The sequence below is a fragment of the Biomphalaria glabrata genome, chromosome 6 (assembly GCF_947242115.1).
Source record: "Biomphalaria glabrata chromosome 6, xgBioGlab47.1, whole genome shotgun sequence".
Lineage (NCBI taxonomy): Eukaryota > Metazoa > Mollusca > Gastropoda > Planorbidae > Biomphalaria > Biomphalaria glabrata.
Window position 1 is genome coordinate 26,245,611 of NC_074716.1, and position 16,240 is coordinate 26,261,850.

The 16,240-nt window shown below is 38.4% G+C and overlaps 1 protein-coding gene across 4 annotated transcripts; it reads right to left on the reverse strand.

Moving 5' to 3' along the window:
• Positions 1 to 1,612: 1,612 nt before the first annotated feature.
• LOC106050577 (uncharacterized) lies at positions 1,613 to 14,882 on the reverse strand. 4 transcript variants are annotated; one of them, XM_056033801.1, is made up of 3 exons: positions 14,670 to 14,882; positions 5,917 to 6,010; positions 1,613 to 5,104 (listed from the first exon to the last, which is right to left on the reverse strand). In XM_056033801.1, the coding sequence occupies exon 3, from the start codon at positions 5,043 to 5,045 to the stop codon at positions 3,639 to 3,641; it is 1,407 nt and encodes a 468-aa protein (XP_055889776.1). In that variant the 5' UTR covers positions 5,046 to 5,104; positions 5,917 to 6,010; positions 14,670 to 14,882; the 3' UTR covers positions 1,613 to 3,638. The 4 variants fall into 4 exon arrangements, with proteins under 4 accessions (XP_055889776.1, XP_055889775.1, XP_013061012.2 ...); XM_056033800.1 differs by having other exon boundaries at positions 5,917 to 6,015; XM_013205558.2 differs by lacking the exon at positions 5,917 to 6,010.
• Positions 14,883 to 16,240: the final 1,358 nt, after the last annotated feature.

Consider the following 16,240-nt stretch of genomic DNA (forward strand, 5'->3'; position numbering starts at 1 on the left):
CTAGATAAAAAGTTGAATGAAACCAGAGGGAAGGAAAACACGCCAGAGCTTACGGTGGCCATGAGAAGATAATTAGAAAGAAAAATATTTAATGAAGGCGGTAATTCTCTATTTCTTTGGATAAAGTCTCATCCACAGGCACGTCCATTCCTCAATGTTGTCTCCCATGGCTTTATTTGTCTGCCTCACCCTCTTTACAATAGCTCTATTCAAGTCACAACTTCATGGATGACGGAACCTGGACGCAGATTTCAAGAAACAGCTCTAACGATTTTTCTAGAAATTTAAAAGTTGATGTAAATCGCAGAGAAAAGAATTACTAGCTCGTTGGTCACACGGGGAGATCTCTAGTTTTACCGCTATTATTTTTCAAGTAAAAAATGAAATACATGTCAACGGCGCAGTCAGCCGTAGTGTACCGATAGCTGATTTGTTTATTACATTTAAAGTTGCTTTAAGTTTATTGACAGATTATCTAAACTTTCCTTATAATTTTTACGTAAATCTAAGAGGTGACATCTAGATCTAGCTAGAAGAAGATGTCAAACTTACAAGTTTGAGCTGATTATATAAAAAAAAAATTTTATGTTTCAATTTATTTGAAGTTGTATAATGAAAGAATTGTCTTTGAAAAAAGCCTTTTAAAAATTTTACTTGTTATATTGTTTCTAGATCTAGCAAAATATAATTATACTTTCTAATGGGTATCAACTAGTGTCAACATTTCGCAGATTAATGTTCATTGTTATTATAAATATATTACATTACAGACATTACTTCAAACGAGAAGATAATTACGTCCTACGAATTTCTTGTCTCAATCTAGTCATGCTTGTTAATCGGTGACCTAAACTCTGCTACGTCGTTGGTTTTGCTGGCTGATTCAGGCAACCCCATTCCATGCTCTAAGGGCACTAAGGCAGAAGAAGCACTTGTACGAATTTGACCTAGCATATTGAATAAGAACCTTCATCTTCACATATTCTTTTTAGTCGGTTGAACCGTTGAGGCACCACACAAGATATGTCAACTGTCTTCTCCAGTCCTCTCTGTCTCTGTCTTGGAATAAGAAATGTGTCTTTATTAAAAAGCATCATAGATCACTCAAACACAGCTACCATGTCTTGAAGAACGTTTTCATGAAAGATACTATTCCAAAACACAAACAATCCTTAAAGACAATCTGCACCCATTAAGCCACTGTTAGATCAAATCTGGACGAAATGATCATCTATTCTCCATTAGAGCTTAGATAGAAGTATTTAAGCACTCCTTTCTCTTAGAGTGTTGCAAGGTCGTCTGTCGTCACCGAGAAGCACATAAGGCCATCACAAAGCGGTAGTTGTGTGTGTGTGTGTGTGTGTGTGTAAATTGTTATTCCTATTGGCATATATATAGTTAATATTATAGTAGTTAGGCTGAGGCTGACAACTTTAGTCAAACTGAATTTCCATTCGTTAGAGCCTATATAACTATATTATATTATCTTTGTTCCGACATACACCAAGATTTTAATTTTGGTATTCATCGACATCGTTAGTTCTTTTGCTGTGGGAGCGTTTGATTCCTTCTTACAACATATTGCTATCAAACAAAATTTAATGACAAAGACTTAAAAAAATATTTTAATGGGAATTCTCTTTTGTAAACGAACATATCAAAATACTTTATAGAAAAGAACATTGACTTATAGCAATTGAGTTACTTCAAAATAACAAGCAAAATAAAAAAAAATCTTTTAAAAAAAACATCAGCAAAGCTAATCTAAAGGGGAGCAATGCGTCCTTAAAACTATGTCTATATTTACATATAGAGTTCGTCCATCGTAATTCGATGATGACCACTTTGTCCTCCAGAGGAATGAGGGCTCTGCACTGGGATATTATGCCTCCTCATGTGGCTGGTGAGACCTATGTGAGCCCGGAATGTTCGGCTGCACTCTGGGCAGGTTATTCCGGCTAGAGCTAGTATCATTGGCCTTGCTTTTCTTCTCTGGCGCTTTTCTTCTGCCAGCGTTGTTCTCTTTTCCTCAGCAACCTGTGCGCCAGTTTTCACAGCGCGACGCCATGATGCTCTGTCAAGTGCCTCTGTCTCCCAGGTAGCTGGGTCTATGCTGAACGCCTTCAGAGAAGCATTGAGGGTGTCCCTGAAGCTATTTCTTTGACTCATAATGTAGAAGTTATTTCCTTTATTACGATATCAAACAAAATAATTAGTTACCAATAAATAATTGACTAATTGAGTATTTTCGTTAATTGATTCATGTTTTGTTAGGTCCAGTAATTTTTTTAAAGTATCAACTTGATAATGCATGAGGGAGAAATAGCGATAAAACTATTTAAGGGGATTAAACCCAACAAATTTAGCCATATGTTTCAATAGCTAATCCCCTTGTTGCTATCAAACAAAATAATAAATTACCAGTAATTAATTCTAATAAGTTACTTTTTTAAAATCAATTCATGTTTTCTCTATGTCAATGAATAATTGTGCGACATTTCATCTTGATCCAAGAATGGGTGTGGGAGAAATCACGTCTACACGCTTTTTACCAGACAGACAGACATACAGAGTGAGTTGATAAAAGCTTTGTAATAAAAAGAATATTTCTACAACACTGTCATCCTTTTGTTTTTTTCGCGGCTGTGCAGCACACAAACACACACACACACACATATATATATATATGCACAATATTACACACATATATGAAATAAGCAAACGCGATTAGATTTAAAATGTTATTAATACTGTTTGGCCTGTATTACAGATTGTCAGTCCATAAAATTACAGTTGTTTGGTGAATCCCGTGTGTATCCCGTGTGAAGTATAAGAAAGTATTGATGAGCGAAGTATTTCAATTGACCATTTACTAATTCTTGTCCACATGTCATCTCTGTACAAATCCCATTTCGTAGCACAAGACACTTGTTTTATTGCCTTGGCAACAGGCATCTTTAAATAAGGCGTCCTTGACTTTGTTTATTTTGTCTATTTCAAAATGTCTCCCAATCGTCTTTTTTTCTGGTTCCAATTTTTTTAATTAAATGTCCATTTTATCGCCAATACATTTCTTCGTATTGCTTTTCCTTCTTTTTTTTTCTCCATCATTAAATTGCAAACTAACATTTAGAGTGAGATATCTACAGTGCAGTTGAATTAATATTAATACTCTACTTTTTCTGCTTATGTTCGTTGAATTAATTGTTGTATAGCTTTCCGTATTTGGGCAATAATCTCTTTGTCGTATGATCTGAAACCAATTAGGATGATGTGTATGAGAGACTTGTCTCCCTGTAAATCCCAGGGGAGAGCACTGCAGAATTAATTTATGCACCTCTTTTATGTATTATTTTAGCATATATGAGAAAAACCTTTTTAAAATAATATATTAATATCGACATGTCTTTAAGTCTCCAAAAGAATGGATCAGTATTGACTGACATGAGTATTTTTTTTTATATTCAAATATTACATTTTACAATCTTTATTCTTTAATATAGGATGTGGACAGACATTTCTGTCATGGTGGCACAAATGATATTACTTCGATAGAATTCAGGATGGCTTTATTATCATACGGTATGCTATTACCGCTCGGTACGTTATTACTGTTAATGTTCTTAAAATGGAATTCCTCAGCTAAATAGATCTTTTTTTCTAGTACCGGCATTATTTAGTGGAATACAAGTTAGGCTGAACTCATGGTTCAAAGCGTCCAAGAAATCTTCGCTAGATTCATACTGACTAACTTTCATTAACTGCGAATCATTGGACAGCATAGTCCTTTTATCCTTTGTGCTATCTTTAGTTTGAGATATGTCAGCACCATTGATTGAGAACTTTGCTACATTGGTGGCAGTTTTGATATCTTCATTCACAGTGACATCCTTATCCGTTTGAGATTTGATGATTGGTGAAAAGCCAACTACAGATAATTGGGCTACACTCGTTTGCCCATTCATGTTGGGATATTTCTTTACTGAGGGATAAGTTATGCCGTTTCCGCGAAAACTTCTTGCTGAGCTAGAACTGGACATCTGGCTAGTCAATGGAGCTCTTGCAGAGATTCCATTATGATTTGGATAATCCTGTTGATGGTTCTTAGCGTTGAAAAGTATATAGCTGTCTAAGGAATTAAACTGATATCGCTTCAGCTCTGTGACTTCAGTGTCTGTTTTAGTTTCTCCATTGGTAAGCGGAGAAATAAAACTGCCTTTTAAATTGTCCACAGATGTCAGGAGGCTAGTATTGTTCTCGTGCTTCTGAGGCTTCTGTATTTGTAGACATTGTTTCAATACCGCCGAGTGTACAACTCTCTGAAGGGCAACTCGAGTTTTCGCTTCTGGCCGATCGCAGCGTTTGTGTACCGGAGACGACCCGGAAATGTTCGGCATGGGTTCAAGAAGAGGCTCTTCGCGCTCTGACGAAATAAAAAGTGTCTGTGAGGCTGCCCTTGGCTGCTCGTTAAAGTCTCGAGGAGTTGTGAGTTTCTGACCAGTTAGTGACAAGCTGCCAACCCCGTGATAGGAGTGTCGCAACTTATTGTTTCTGTTCATGACATACACCACAGGCGCCGTAGCATGATTTATCTGAAGCAGAGTGTTGTTTAATGCTTTAGACGAAATTTCTGTAGAGTTTTCAATGCTCATTTCAGACGGCAACTCCGTCAAGGTCGCCTCATTCATTTCATCACTTTTACAGCTTGTGTGTTTCTTTGAGTTCAAGTCCTGCACCGAACAGAAGTTGGGGGAAGAGACATTGAATTCTGTGTCCCAGTAAATTGTCTTGCCACGAACGTTCAGGCGAACTTGGTGATCCTCTTTAGCGCGACCATTCAGCTCGCTCAATGCAGCTCTGTCCGGAAACACATATCGTCTCAGATGGCCCAGTTTGTTAAATAGCGAGTTCTTGCTGGTCATTATATCAGGTAATTTATTTAGCTCTGACGAGCTAGCGTCTTCTGTTTTGTTCATAGAACTGTCAGACTTTGAAGCTGGGTTACCTTGGATTCTCAATCTCTCTAACGGTTTTATGGCTTCCATGCTTGCAGTCACAATGTATGTCTTGTTATCATCTTCACAAGTTTCTTCTTGTACATGATCTGCAAAGATAATTTAAAAAAATATAAAGACATGTTCTAGAATAAGTGAAGTTTCTAACTGTAAATAGATTAAATAATACACGTAATTTCCCGATACACATTTTTCTAATAATGTTTTGAATGTATATTGTTAAGATTTTTTTTTAATAACAAGTAGTCTACTGTGTGTTTTATGTGTTATTGATCCTTGTCCTTCCCTATCTTCCAATAAAAGACCATGAACAAATCAATAAAGACGTTCGATCTGATCTATCGATCACTAATAAGTATATTGTAAAAATTATCGCATTTATTACCCATTAGCAGCATGCAAACTAGAGTGCCTGTCAGCCCACACACAAACAGTAACATGAAACCGCCTTCACCACCAGATTGTAGAATCGATCCTATTGTATATGTTATTGATAGAAGACTATTCTATGTTGTTATTCCACTCTCAACATCATAGAAAGGACTGCCATATAACATTAACCATCCTTCATTACAGATAGAGAAATAAAAGGTTACAAAATAGTAGGAACACTGCAAGGAAAGAAATTTGCCTTTATTGATTAAAAGCTAATTATTGTCTCTTTTATTGAGACATTAAATCTCTTTTTGTCAAACTGTTTCAAGACAATTGTTCTACAGTCTTACAGAACTTGTGTGTTGGCGAAAGAATGACTGACTAACTGAGAAGATCAATGTCTTCATGACTGACTGAGAAGATCTATGTCTTTATGACTGGTTTAGAAGATCTATGTCTTTATGACTGACTGAGAAGATCTATGTCTTTATGACTGACTGAGAAGATCTATGGCTCTGCTACTCACCTAGAAATGCTCAAGGAAGAGAGGACGACTCACTTCAAGGAGGTAATAAACTTACACATTGAAACGTGGAGGACATATTTTGTTGAAACATCTGCTGTTCTAATTGAGTTGCGGAAAAAAAAAAAGCGAAATTGATCTAAATAATTTTGTTATGAAAAAAAAAATATATATATTGCAGAGGTTTAGCTGCATTTCAATACTCTTGTTAAATACTAAATCCGTGATCAAAAATGGAATAGTCGTTTTTAGCATATCCCTCAATATAAATGATGAAAAGTAGATTTAGTCATGCAACTAAGTGAGTATCAAATAAATAGACTAGATGTAGCCGATTGTAGCCACTATTTGCTTTTCTTTGACCAAATTAAAGCCTGATTGTTCTAATATTGTCAAACTGTTCTAGGCACAAATAAAATGGTAATTTATGAAAATATGTCTTCATCTTTACTCAGTGGCGTAGCAAGGTACCCGTGGGCCCGGGTTCAAGAACATCTTGGTGGGGCCTCCTCCAGCCAATAAGACAATTTAGTGTGTGACAAAAATGAGTAATCTAAATGCAAAGACGTTCCAATGTCAAGATCGTACCTTTTTTAAAAAAAATATGTTATTTGAATGGATGTTTTAAGGTCATACGATGTGAATGAGTGGGCATTGCACCGTATTGGTTTCAAAATCAACCACCGCAAGAAAATAAAGAAACTTCCAATGGATGGTTTTGAGGTCATACGATGCGAATGTATGGGCATTGGCATCGTATTGGTTTCAAAATCAACCATCGCTGGAATCCGCTATCAGAATAATTTAAATCGGCACTCGCTGAACCTCCAAGAAAACATTTAACATCTATATTTCATTTAGTATGGAGATCCAACCCAGGACTAGTGTGACAGGCTCGAGCTAAATGGGAGATGGCATAAACACGTCTTGGTGTTGGACCGCATTGATGTTGGAAATCAAGTGCCAGTGCTTCTTGTGACTGAATTAGAGACAGTATTATAAGCGCACATTCTTAAAAGGATAAAACGATATTATTAATTAATATCTATTCGTTTTAAGACACATTAGGAAGTAATATGTAAGCATGTAGTTTAAATATTGGACTATTAGTGTTAAGTTAAATTTTAATTTAGGTGATGGCCAGAGACGACGTAACCACTGCCTACTACACAAGTAAATATCACACCATTACTGCGATGACTATAGGACGTAACCACTGCCTACTACACAAGTAAATATCATACAATTACTGCGATGACTATAGAACGTAACCACTGCCTACTACACAAGTAAATATCACACAATTACTGCGATGAATATAGGACATAACCACTGCCTACTACACAAGTAAATATCACTCCAGTACTGCGATGACTATAGGACGTAACCACTGCCTGCTACACAAGTAAATATCACACCATTACTGCGATAACTATAGGACGTAACCACTGCCTACTACACAAGTAAATATCACTCCAGTACTGCGATGACTATAGGACGTAACCACTGCCTACTACACAAGTAAATATCACACAATTACTGCGATGACTATACGACGTAACCACTGCCTGCTACACACGTAAATATCACACCATTACTGCGATGACTATAGGACGTAACCACTGCCTACTACACAAGTAAATATCACTCCAGTACCGCGATGACTATAGGACGTAACCACTGCCTACTACACAAGTAAATATCACACCATTACTGCGATGACTATAGGACGTAACCACTGCCTGCTACACAAGTAAATATCACTCCAGTACTGCGATGACTATAGGACGTAACCACTGCCTGCTACACAAGTAAATATCACACCATTACTGCGATGACTATAGGACGTAACCACTGCCTGCTACACAAGTAAATATCACACCATTACTGCGATGACTATAGGACGTAATTACTGCCTGCTACACAAGTAAATATCACTCCAGTACTGCGATGACTATAGGACGTAACCACTGCCTGCTACACAAGTAAATATCACTCCAGTACTGCGATGACTATAGGACGTAACCACTGCCTACTACACAAGTAAATATCACTCCAGTACTGCGATGACTATAGGACGTAACCATTGCCTACTACACAAGTAAATATCACACCATTACTTCGATGACTATAGGACGTAACCACTGCCTGCTACACAAGTAAATATCACTCCAGTACTGCGATGACTATAGGACGTAACCATTGCCTACTACACAAGTAAATATCACTCCAGTACTGCGATGACTATAGGACGTAACCATTGCCTACTACACAAGTAAATATCACACCATTACTGCGATGACTATAGGACGTAACCATTGCCTGCTACACAAGTAAATATCACACCATTACTGCGATGACTATAGGACGTAACCATTGCCTACTACACAAGTAAATATCACTGCAGTACTGCGATGACTATAGGACGTAACCATTGCCTACTACACAAGTAAATATCACACCATTACAGCAATGTCTATAGGACGTAACCATTGCCTACTACACAAGTAAATATCACTCCAGTACTGCGATGACTATAGGACGTAACCACTGCCTGCTACACAAGTAAATATCACACCATTACTGCGATGACTATAGGACGTAACCATTGCCTACTACACAAGTAAATATCACTCCAGTACTGCAATGACTATAGGACGTAACCATTGCCTACTACACAAGTAAATATCACACCATTACTGCGATGACTATAGGACGTAACCACTGCCTGCTACACAAGTAAATATCACACCATTACTGCGATGACTATAGGACGTAACCATTGCCTGCTACACAAGTAAATATCACACCATTACTGCGATGACTATAGGACGTAACCATTGCCTGCTACACAAGTAAATATCACACCATTACTGCGATGACTATAGGACGTAACCATTGCCTGCTACACAAGTAAATATCACAACATTACTGCGATGACTATAGGACGTAACCACTGCCTGCTACACAAGTAAATATCACACCATTACTGCGATAACTATAGGACGTAACCACTGCCTACTACACAAGTAAATATCACACAATTACTGCGATGACTATACGACGTAACCACTGCCTGCTACACACGTAAATATCACACCATTACTGCGATGACTATAGGACGTAACCACTGCCTACTACACAAGTAAATATCACTCCAGTACCGCGATGACTATAGGACGTAACCACTGCCTACTACACAAGTAAATATCACACCATTACTGCGATGACTATAGGACGTAACCACTGCCTGCTACACAAGTAAATATCACTCCAGTACTGCGATGACTATAGGACGTAACCACTGCCTGCTACACAAGTAAATATCACACCATTACTGCGATGACTATAGGACGTAACCACTGCCTGCTACACAAGTAAATATCACACCATTACTGCGATGACTATAGGACGTAATTACTGCCTGCTACACAAGTAAATATCACTCCAGTACTGCGATGACTATAGGACGTAACCACTGCCTGCTACACAAGTAAATATCACTCCAGTACTGCGATGACTATAGGACGTAACCACTGCCTACTACACAAGTAAATATCACTCCAGTACTGCGATGACTATAGGACGTAACCATTGCCTACTACACAAGTAAATATCACACCATTACTTCGATGACTATAGGACGTAACCACTGCCTGCTACACAAGTAAATATCACTCCAGTACTGCGATGACTATAGGACGTAACCACTGCCTGCTACACAAGTAAATATCACTCCAGTACTGCGATGACTATAGGACGTAACCACTGCCTGCTACACAAGTAAATATCACACCATTACTGCGATGACTATAGGACGTAACCACTGCCTACTACACAAGTAAATATCACACCATTACTGCGATGACTATAGGACGTAACCACTGCCTGCTACACAAGTAAATATCACACCATTACTGCGATGACTATAGGACGTAACCACTGCCTACTACACAAGTAAATATCACTCCAGTACCGCGATGACTATAGGACGTAACCACTGCCTGCTACACAAGTAAATATCACACCATTACTGCGATGACTATAGGACGTAACCACTGCCTGCTACACAAGTAAATATCACTCCAGTACTGCGATGACTATAGGACGTAACCACTGCCTGCTACACAAGTAAATATCACACCATTACTGCGATGACTATAGGACGTAACCACTGCCTGCTACACAAGTAAATATCACACCATTACTGCGATGACTATAGGACGTAATTACTGCCTGCTACACAAGTAAATATCACTCCAGTACTGCGATGACTATAGGACGTAACCACTGCCTGCTACACAAGTAAATATCACTCCAGTACTGCGATGACTATAGGACGTAACCACTGCCTGCTACACAAGTAAATATCTTTCCAGTACTGCGATGACTATAGGACGTAACCACTGCCTGCTACACAAGTAAATATCACTCCAGTACTGCGATGACTATAGGACGTAACCACTGCCTGCTACACAAGTAAATATCACACCATTACTGCGATGACTATAGGACGTAACCATTGCCTGCTACACAAGTAAATATCACACCATTACTGCGATGACTATAGGACGTAACCACTGCCTACTACACAAGTAAATATCACACCATTACTGCGATGACTATAGGACGTAACCATTGCCTGCTACACAAGTAAATATCACACCATTACTGCGATGACTATAGGACGTAACCATTGCCTACTACACAAGTAAATATCACACCATTACTGCGATGACTATAGGACGTAACCATTGCCTGCTACACAAGTAAATATCACACCATTACTGCGATGACTATAGGACGTAACCACTGCCTGCTACACAAGTAAATATCACACCATTACTGCGATGACTATAGGACGTAACCATTGCCTGCTACACAATTAAATATCACACCATTACTGCGATGACTATAGGACGTAACCATTGCCTGCTACACAAGTAAATATCACACTAGTACTCCGGGTTCAAGAACATCTTGATGGAATCCTCTCCAGCCGATAAGACAAATTTAGTGTGTGACAAAAAGTGAGTAAACTAAATGTAAAGACATTCCAATGTAAAGATCGTAGCTTTTTCTTAAAAAAAGTAATTATGTCGTAACGTTTGATTCAGTTAGGACTGCATATAAGTAATAGTGTTTTAAAAGTCAATCTTTTTACAACTTCTTAACAGAGTTAAACTACTTAAAAGTGTTTCAAATGAACAAACATATGTTCTTCCTAAGTTCTAATGTGGGCTCCAACTGGCCTTGAAAAATGGGCCCAAGCGTAATTAGCTCCGTCGCGCCATGGTTGCTACGCCACAGCTGTGGGTCCCTATTGCTTGTGGGCCTGGGTTCATTGAACCCCTTCGCGCCATGAATGCTACGCCACTGTCTTTACTAGTATTAGTCAGGGATTTAGTGGATTTGTTAAAGAGAAAATGAGGAGGAGGGGCTGTAAAAAAAAGGTTGAAGATCGCTGCCTTATATTGTAGTCTGTAGAAATGTCTGTTAACAGCCAAATCAAATGACGAATTGATGGTAATCTACTTTGGGTAATACCTTTACTATCGTATTTGGACTATGCGATAAAGATCTCCTCACCATTTCATTCATTCTTTATCTCTTTTTTTTCTTTCTCTCAATATCTCTATTTCTCTGTCTCTTTTTCTATGTTTTCTCTGTCTTTCTCTCTTTTTCTTTCTCTCTCTCCCTCTCTGTCTCTTTCTCTCTCTCTTTTTCTCAATCTCTCTCTCTCTCTCTGTGTCACTCTCTTTTTTCTTTCTATATATATTTCTTTCTCGCTCTTTACTTCTCTCTCTCTCTCCCTCTCTATTTCAGATAATACTTCTAGTGCCTATTAAAGTAAACTATCAATAACATTCACATCTGACTCTGTATTTCACTCCCACCAGAACGTCTCCTACTTGACTGGGGTCAAAGTTCATTTCTAGGCACCACGTAGAAAGTCTCTTTTCCAATAGACTCCACAATTACTGTTCAAGCAGACACACATATTAGTTTCCTCTTATGACAGATTAATATTGGTAGTTATTTCGCTACCATCCTAGTCCTAGTCCTAGATCCTACATTTCAATCTATAGAGATTGCTCTGACAAATACCCCACGATGCGACTCTGCAACTAGATTTTGTTGTTATGTCTTGGTGTTGATTGGCATGATCTCTGAAGAACATTCCATCAGTTCAAAGAGCAAAAAGAAAGGTTAGAGGAGGGGAGGGGGGGAAGAACTGTCAGAGGCTCAATATAAGCCTTTCATATGCGTGTGTGGAGATCTCGTGAGACATTGAACCTGTTTTGTAGGTGTGACGCTAGGTCTCTTTTGTTTTCTTTTACATAGATATCAAGCGGGTCAATACTTTATGTTTATGGGAGTTTCATTATGTTAACGATCTGTGTGTGTGTGGGAACGTGTTTGAAGAGACACCTCCCAGACAGAACCATATTTCACACAGGACAATGGTTGGAAACATCCATGGATCTTAGACTTCCAAGAGTTTTTGACTCCACACTTATGACAATCACTAAGGACTTGCTTATGGAACTGCTCTGTGAAAGTGACGGACAGTCGTTCATGTCGTTTGTATGGCAAGACTGAGAAGAATTGTATTTAGTTCTTTAAAAGAATTGAGGGTGTCATTTCATTGAGGGTGTCATTTCATTGAGGGTGTCATTTCCCTGATGGAACCAGCACCATTCACCTCCCTAGGAACCGCATAATACTTATGCACAACACAATGTCATGTTTCTGAACAGTGTTCGCAAAACAAAAGTTAATATCACGTGCATACTAAACTTAATGTCTCGTTTTTTTTTTATTTAAGAGTCAAAATGATAAGTAAAAATTGCAAATTGATATTTAGTTTTTATTTTCACAGATTTGCAGACACACTCACTCTCAGTAGCCTATAATCCAATAACAGACCTAGTAACTAATCAAGTGAGACCTTCAATCTGATCGATAGATTACTGATAAAAAATATTAACGGAATTGTTGATTTTATTACCACATTAGCAGCAGGCAAACTTAAATCATGATCCAGACTCTCCAACTCCTCCCCTCCCCCCCCCCAGATTTCCCCCCACACTTTGGTTAACATGCATGACTAGATTGACCTAGTAAAGTCTGTATTTTGAAAGATAAGATAAGACAACAGTAGCTTTAGACTGTTTGTTCCACAAGCATTTAAGATCGATGAAACAAATTATAAGTGTCATTCATAGAGAGTTGTAACAATGTTACAAATTCTTATTTATCTATACATTGAAACTAAATCATTGATCTGGCTGTAATGTTTGATATTATTAACACACCTGAACACGTCTAAAAAGTGTTTGTTATGTGTAGGGCCAGTAAATACTATTTCTTCTACTTGTATCTGGGTTTAACAAGTCCTAACAACAAGTGGACCTGTTCTGTTGTGTAGCCAGCTTCTAAGATGCAGACAGTCGAACTAGGTTTTCAAGAAAGCAGTATATTGAGTAAAGTTACCCTTTCAGACGTTGCGCTTTATTGGGCAGTAGATGCTCAGGTCTACTGTTTCTTTGTTGGGCAGTAGATGCTCAGGTCTACTGTTTCTTTGTTGGGCAGTAGATGCTCAGGTCTACTGTTTCTTTGTTGGGCAGTAGATGCTCAGGTCTACTGTTTCTTTGTTGGGCAGTAGATGCTCAGGCCTACTGTTTCTTTGTTGGGCAGTAGATGCTCAGGTCTACTGTTTCTTTGTTGGGCAGTAGATGCTCAGGTCTACTGTTTCTTTGCCAATTATTTACGAGCAGGCTGTCTTGTGGCCACCACAACGACCAAGAGCTTTTTCTTTCGACTACTAAAGTCAGGTACCCTTTAGAGCTGGGTGGACCTAGAGGCGCCCTATAAAATCCCAAAATTCAAAATCCTGGTCTTCACCTAGATTCAAACCCAATACCTCAGCTTCGGAAGTGCTTTACAACTCCGACTCGTGTGTAACAAAGTCACAGAAGCTGAGTTTCTTTGGAATCATGTGTAACAAAGTCACAGAAGCTGAGTTCTTTGGACTCTAGTATTTTTATTATCGATGTTCCCCGTGAAACATGTAATGGAAATATGACCTTCCGGTAAAGTAAAACATGGGCGTCATCTCTGGGCCTATTCTCGCAACGATATTATTTACCGATGTAGGTTCCTTAATGTTTTTATGGCTGGAAATGGTAATGGATATAAGCTTATAACTACCTATACAATGTTAACTGGCATGCGTCTCAAAAAGCCTCTGATAACCAATCCGATTTCTGGCCTCCAGGTGTGGCTCAGATTTATTGGGTCCTTCGGAACTGTTTTAACTAACAGGAGAAAAGGGCAAAGTCGAGTAACTGGCACATAAACCAGAAAGATTTCGGGTAGGAGCGGCTCTTTAGCCTTAGCTGGCTATCTACCTAGGAGGGGGAGATGCTGCTGCCAACCATTAGAAGGACGCCGAGAGAATATTAGGAGCCGGCTACCCTTAATTAAGGAGTTCGCAGCTAACAGTGCCACACCCTGGCAGAGTCTGCAACACGGCTGATCCCAAACTGAATTAGCACTCATTTGAACACCTCAGTTCCGTGGATAGGGGGGGGGGGAACTGCTGTGTGGGCCAAATCGTTAAAACTATAACTGAAAGAAAGAAGTCATATATACCTTAATAATAATTCTGTTTTCTTCACTAAACTATCATACGGCTACGTAAAGAACTAGAATGTAGGCTTAAACACTTACTGTAAATGTAGAGTACTTACCCCTGTTCAGACAACTATCTTTATATTTAAGTAGATTTTAAAACGAGATCTAGTTTTAGAAAGAGTCTATATAATGTCTCTGTCTTGGATAAAATCCAATGTAAGTCACCTAATCAGGAGTAAATAACTCGGTTGCATTATGAACTGTAACTGCGTTAGGCTTGCATGATTTCAGAAAATAATTCACACGGCTCAAATAACATAGATAGAAGGCTGGTCGGCCAGGCTGGATAGAGAATAAAGAACAGGTGTTTTTTTTTCTTCGCTTGCGTGCAAGAGAGCCTTGTGAGCCCCCCCCCCCCTTTTTCATGTGTGTAGGTAGATTTTTTTTTCTCTATCCCGGTATTAAAAACAAAACACAAACGAAAAAATACCTTTTTTTTTTGTTTGGAAGGTTGATAATACAACCCAACCGTGTGTGAAGAGGGGTTGTTGTTGTTTTATTGGAGGGCGGTGGAAGTTTGTGTGACATGTCAGGTATTGGAAGTCAATAAAATATATACTTGTGTCATTCTGATAGGGGTTGACTAGTGAGACAAAGAACGGGTTGAAAACATTAGAGGTGGCATTGATCCTGAACTTGCTAATGCTATGATCGTGTGGTGACTGTCTCACTTTAGATTGAACTAATTGCTTCTTTTTTTTATGTATTCACCTGCTCTACAAAATAAAATGATATCACGCCATCTGATCAACGAGGGAGAAATAATCTAATCAATCCTTTAATAATTAAAGTACCGCAAATTTAACGCTTAAATGTCTAGACAAAGTTAATTATTGAAGCTTCATTTGTTCGCAATATTTCACGATCTCTGACTCTATCTTGCTCTCTCTTCTCTCTCTCTCTCTCTCACTCGCTTTCTCTCTATACATATTTCTGTCCCTCCTTTTCTCTCTTCCTTTCTTTTTCTCTCTCTTACTATCTCGCTCTTTCTCTCTCTCTCTCTCTCTCTCTCGCTCTTTCTCTATTTCTCTCTCTCGGTCTTTGTACATATCTTTGTATATTATACATAAAACACTGAATCATAATCTTCAAATACAAAAACAAAATTTAATAAAATACTCTGAAAGACACAAAGATAAAGGCCCATTCCTCGTCCCATATGCTAGGACAAATTTGTACAAATGCTCTTTCTTCCCTTGTGCTATTAGAGCATGGAATGGGTTGCCTGAACTAGCCAGGAAAACCAGTGACTTGGCAGAAATTAGGTCATTGGTTAATATGCATGACTAAATGCATGACGCGTAGGTTGTAATTATCTTCTTTTTTGAAGTAACGTCTGTATTATATAAGAAAGATAAGATCTCTATACCGCTTGAAATAAACAGAAATATCCTTAGGAAAGCCTAACACCATCCCAGCATGTAGCCTATACGACATGCAGCAAGCCCAACAAGCAAGAGAAAAACGAAGACTTTTTAAAACAAAAATTATCTAGGGGAATAAACCGCTATCTACTGCCATTTATCTGGAAATTACAGGGTTTGGCTCCCTTCTTGCTCTAAGTAAAAGTTCCCCTTACAGACCTTATGATCTATAGGGCAGATAATGTAAAGGTCATCTGTGGACC

Coding starts and splice junctions, on each gene's coding strand:
- LOC106050577 (XM_013205557.2), bottom strand. CDS start 5,455: ATGTTACTGTTTGTGTGTGGGCTGACAGGCACTCTAGTTTGCATGCTG. Junction 5,105..5,400: donor AGTTTGCATGCTGCTAATGG/GTAATAAATGCG, acceptor TTATCTTTGCAG/ATCATGTACAAGAAGAAACT.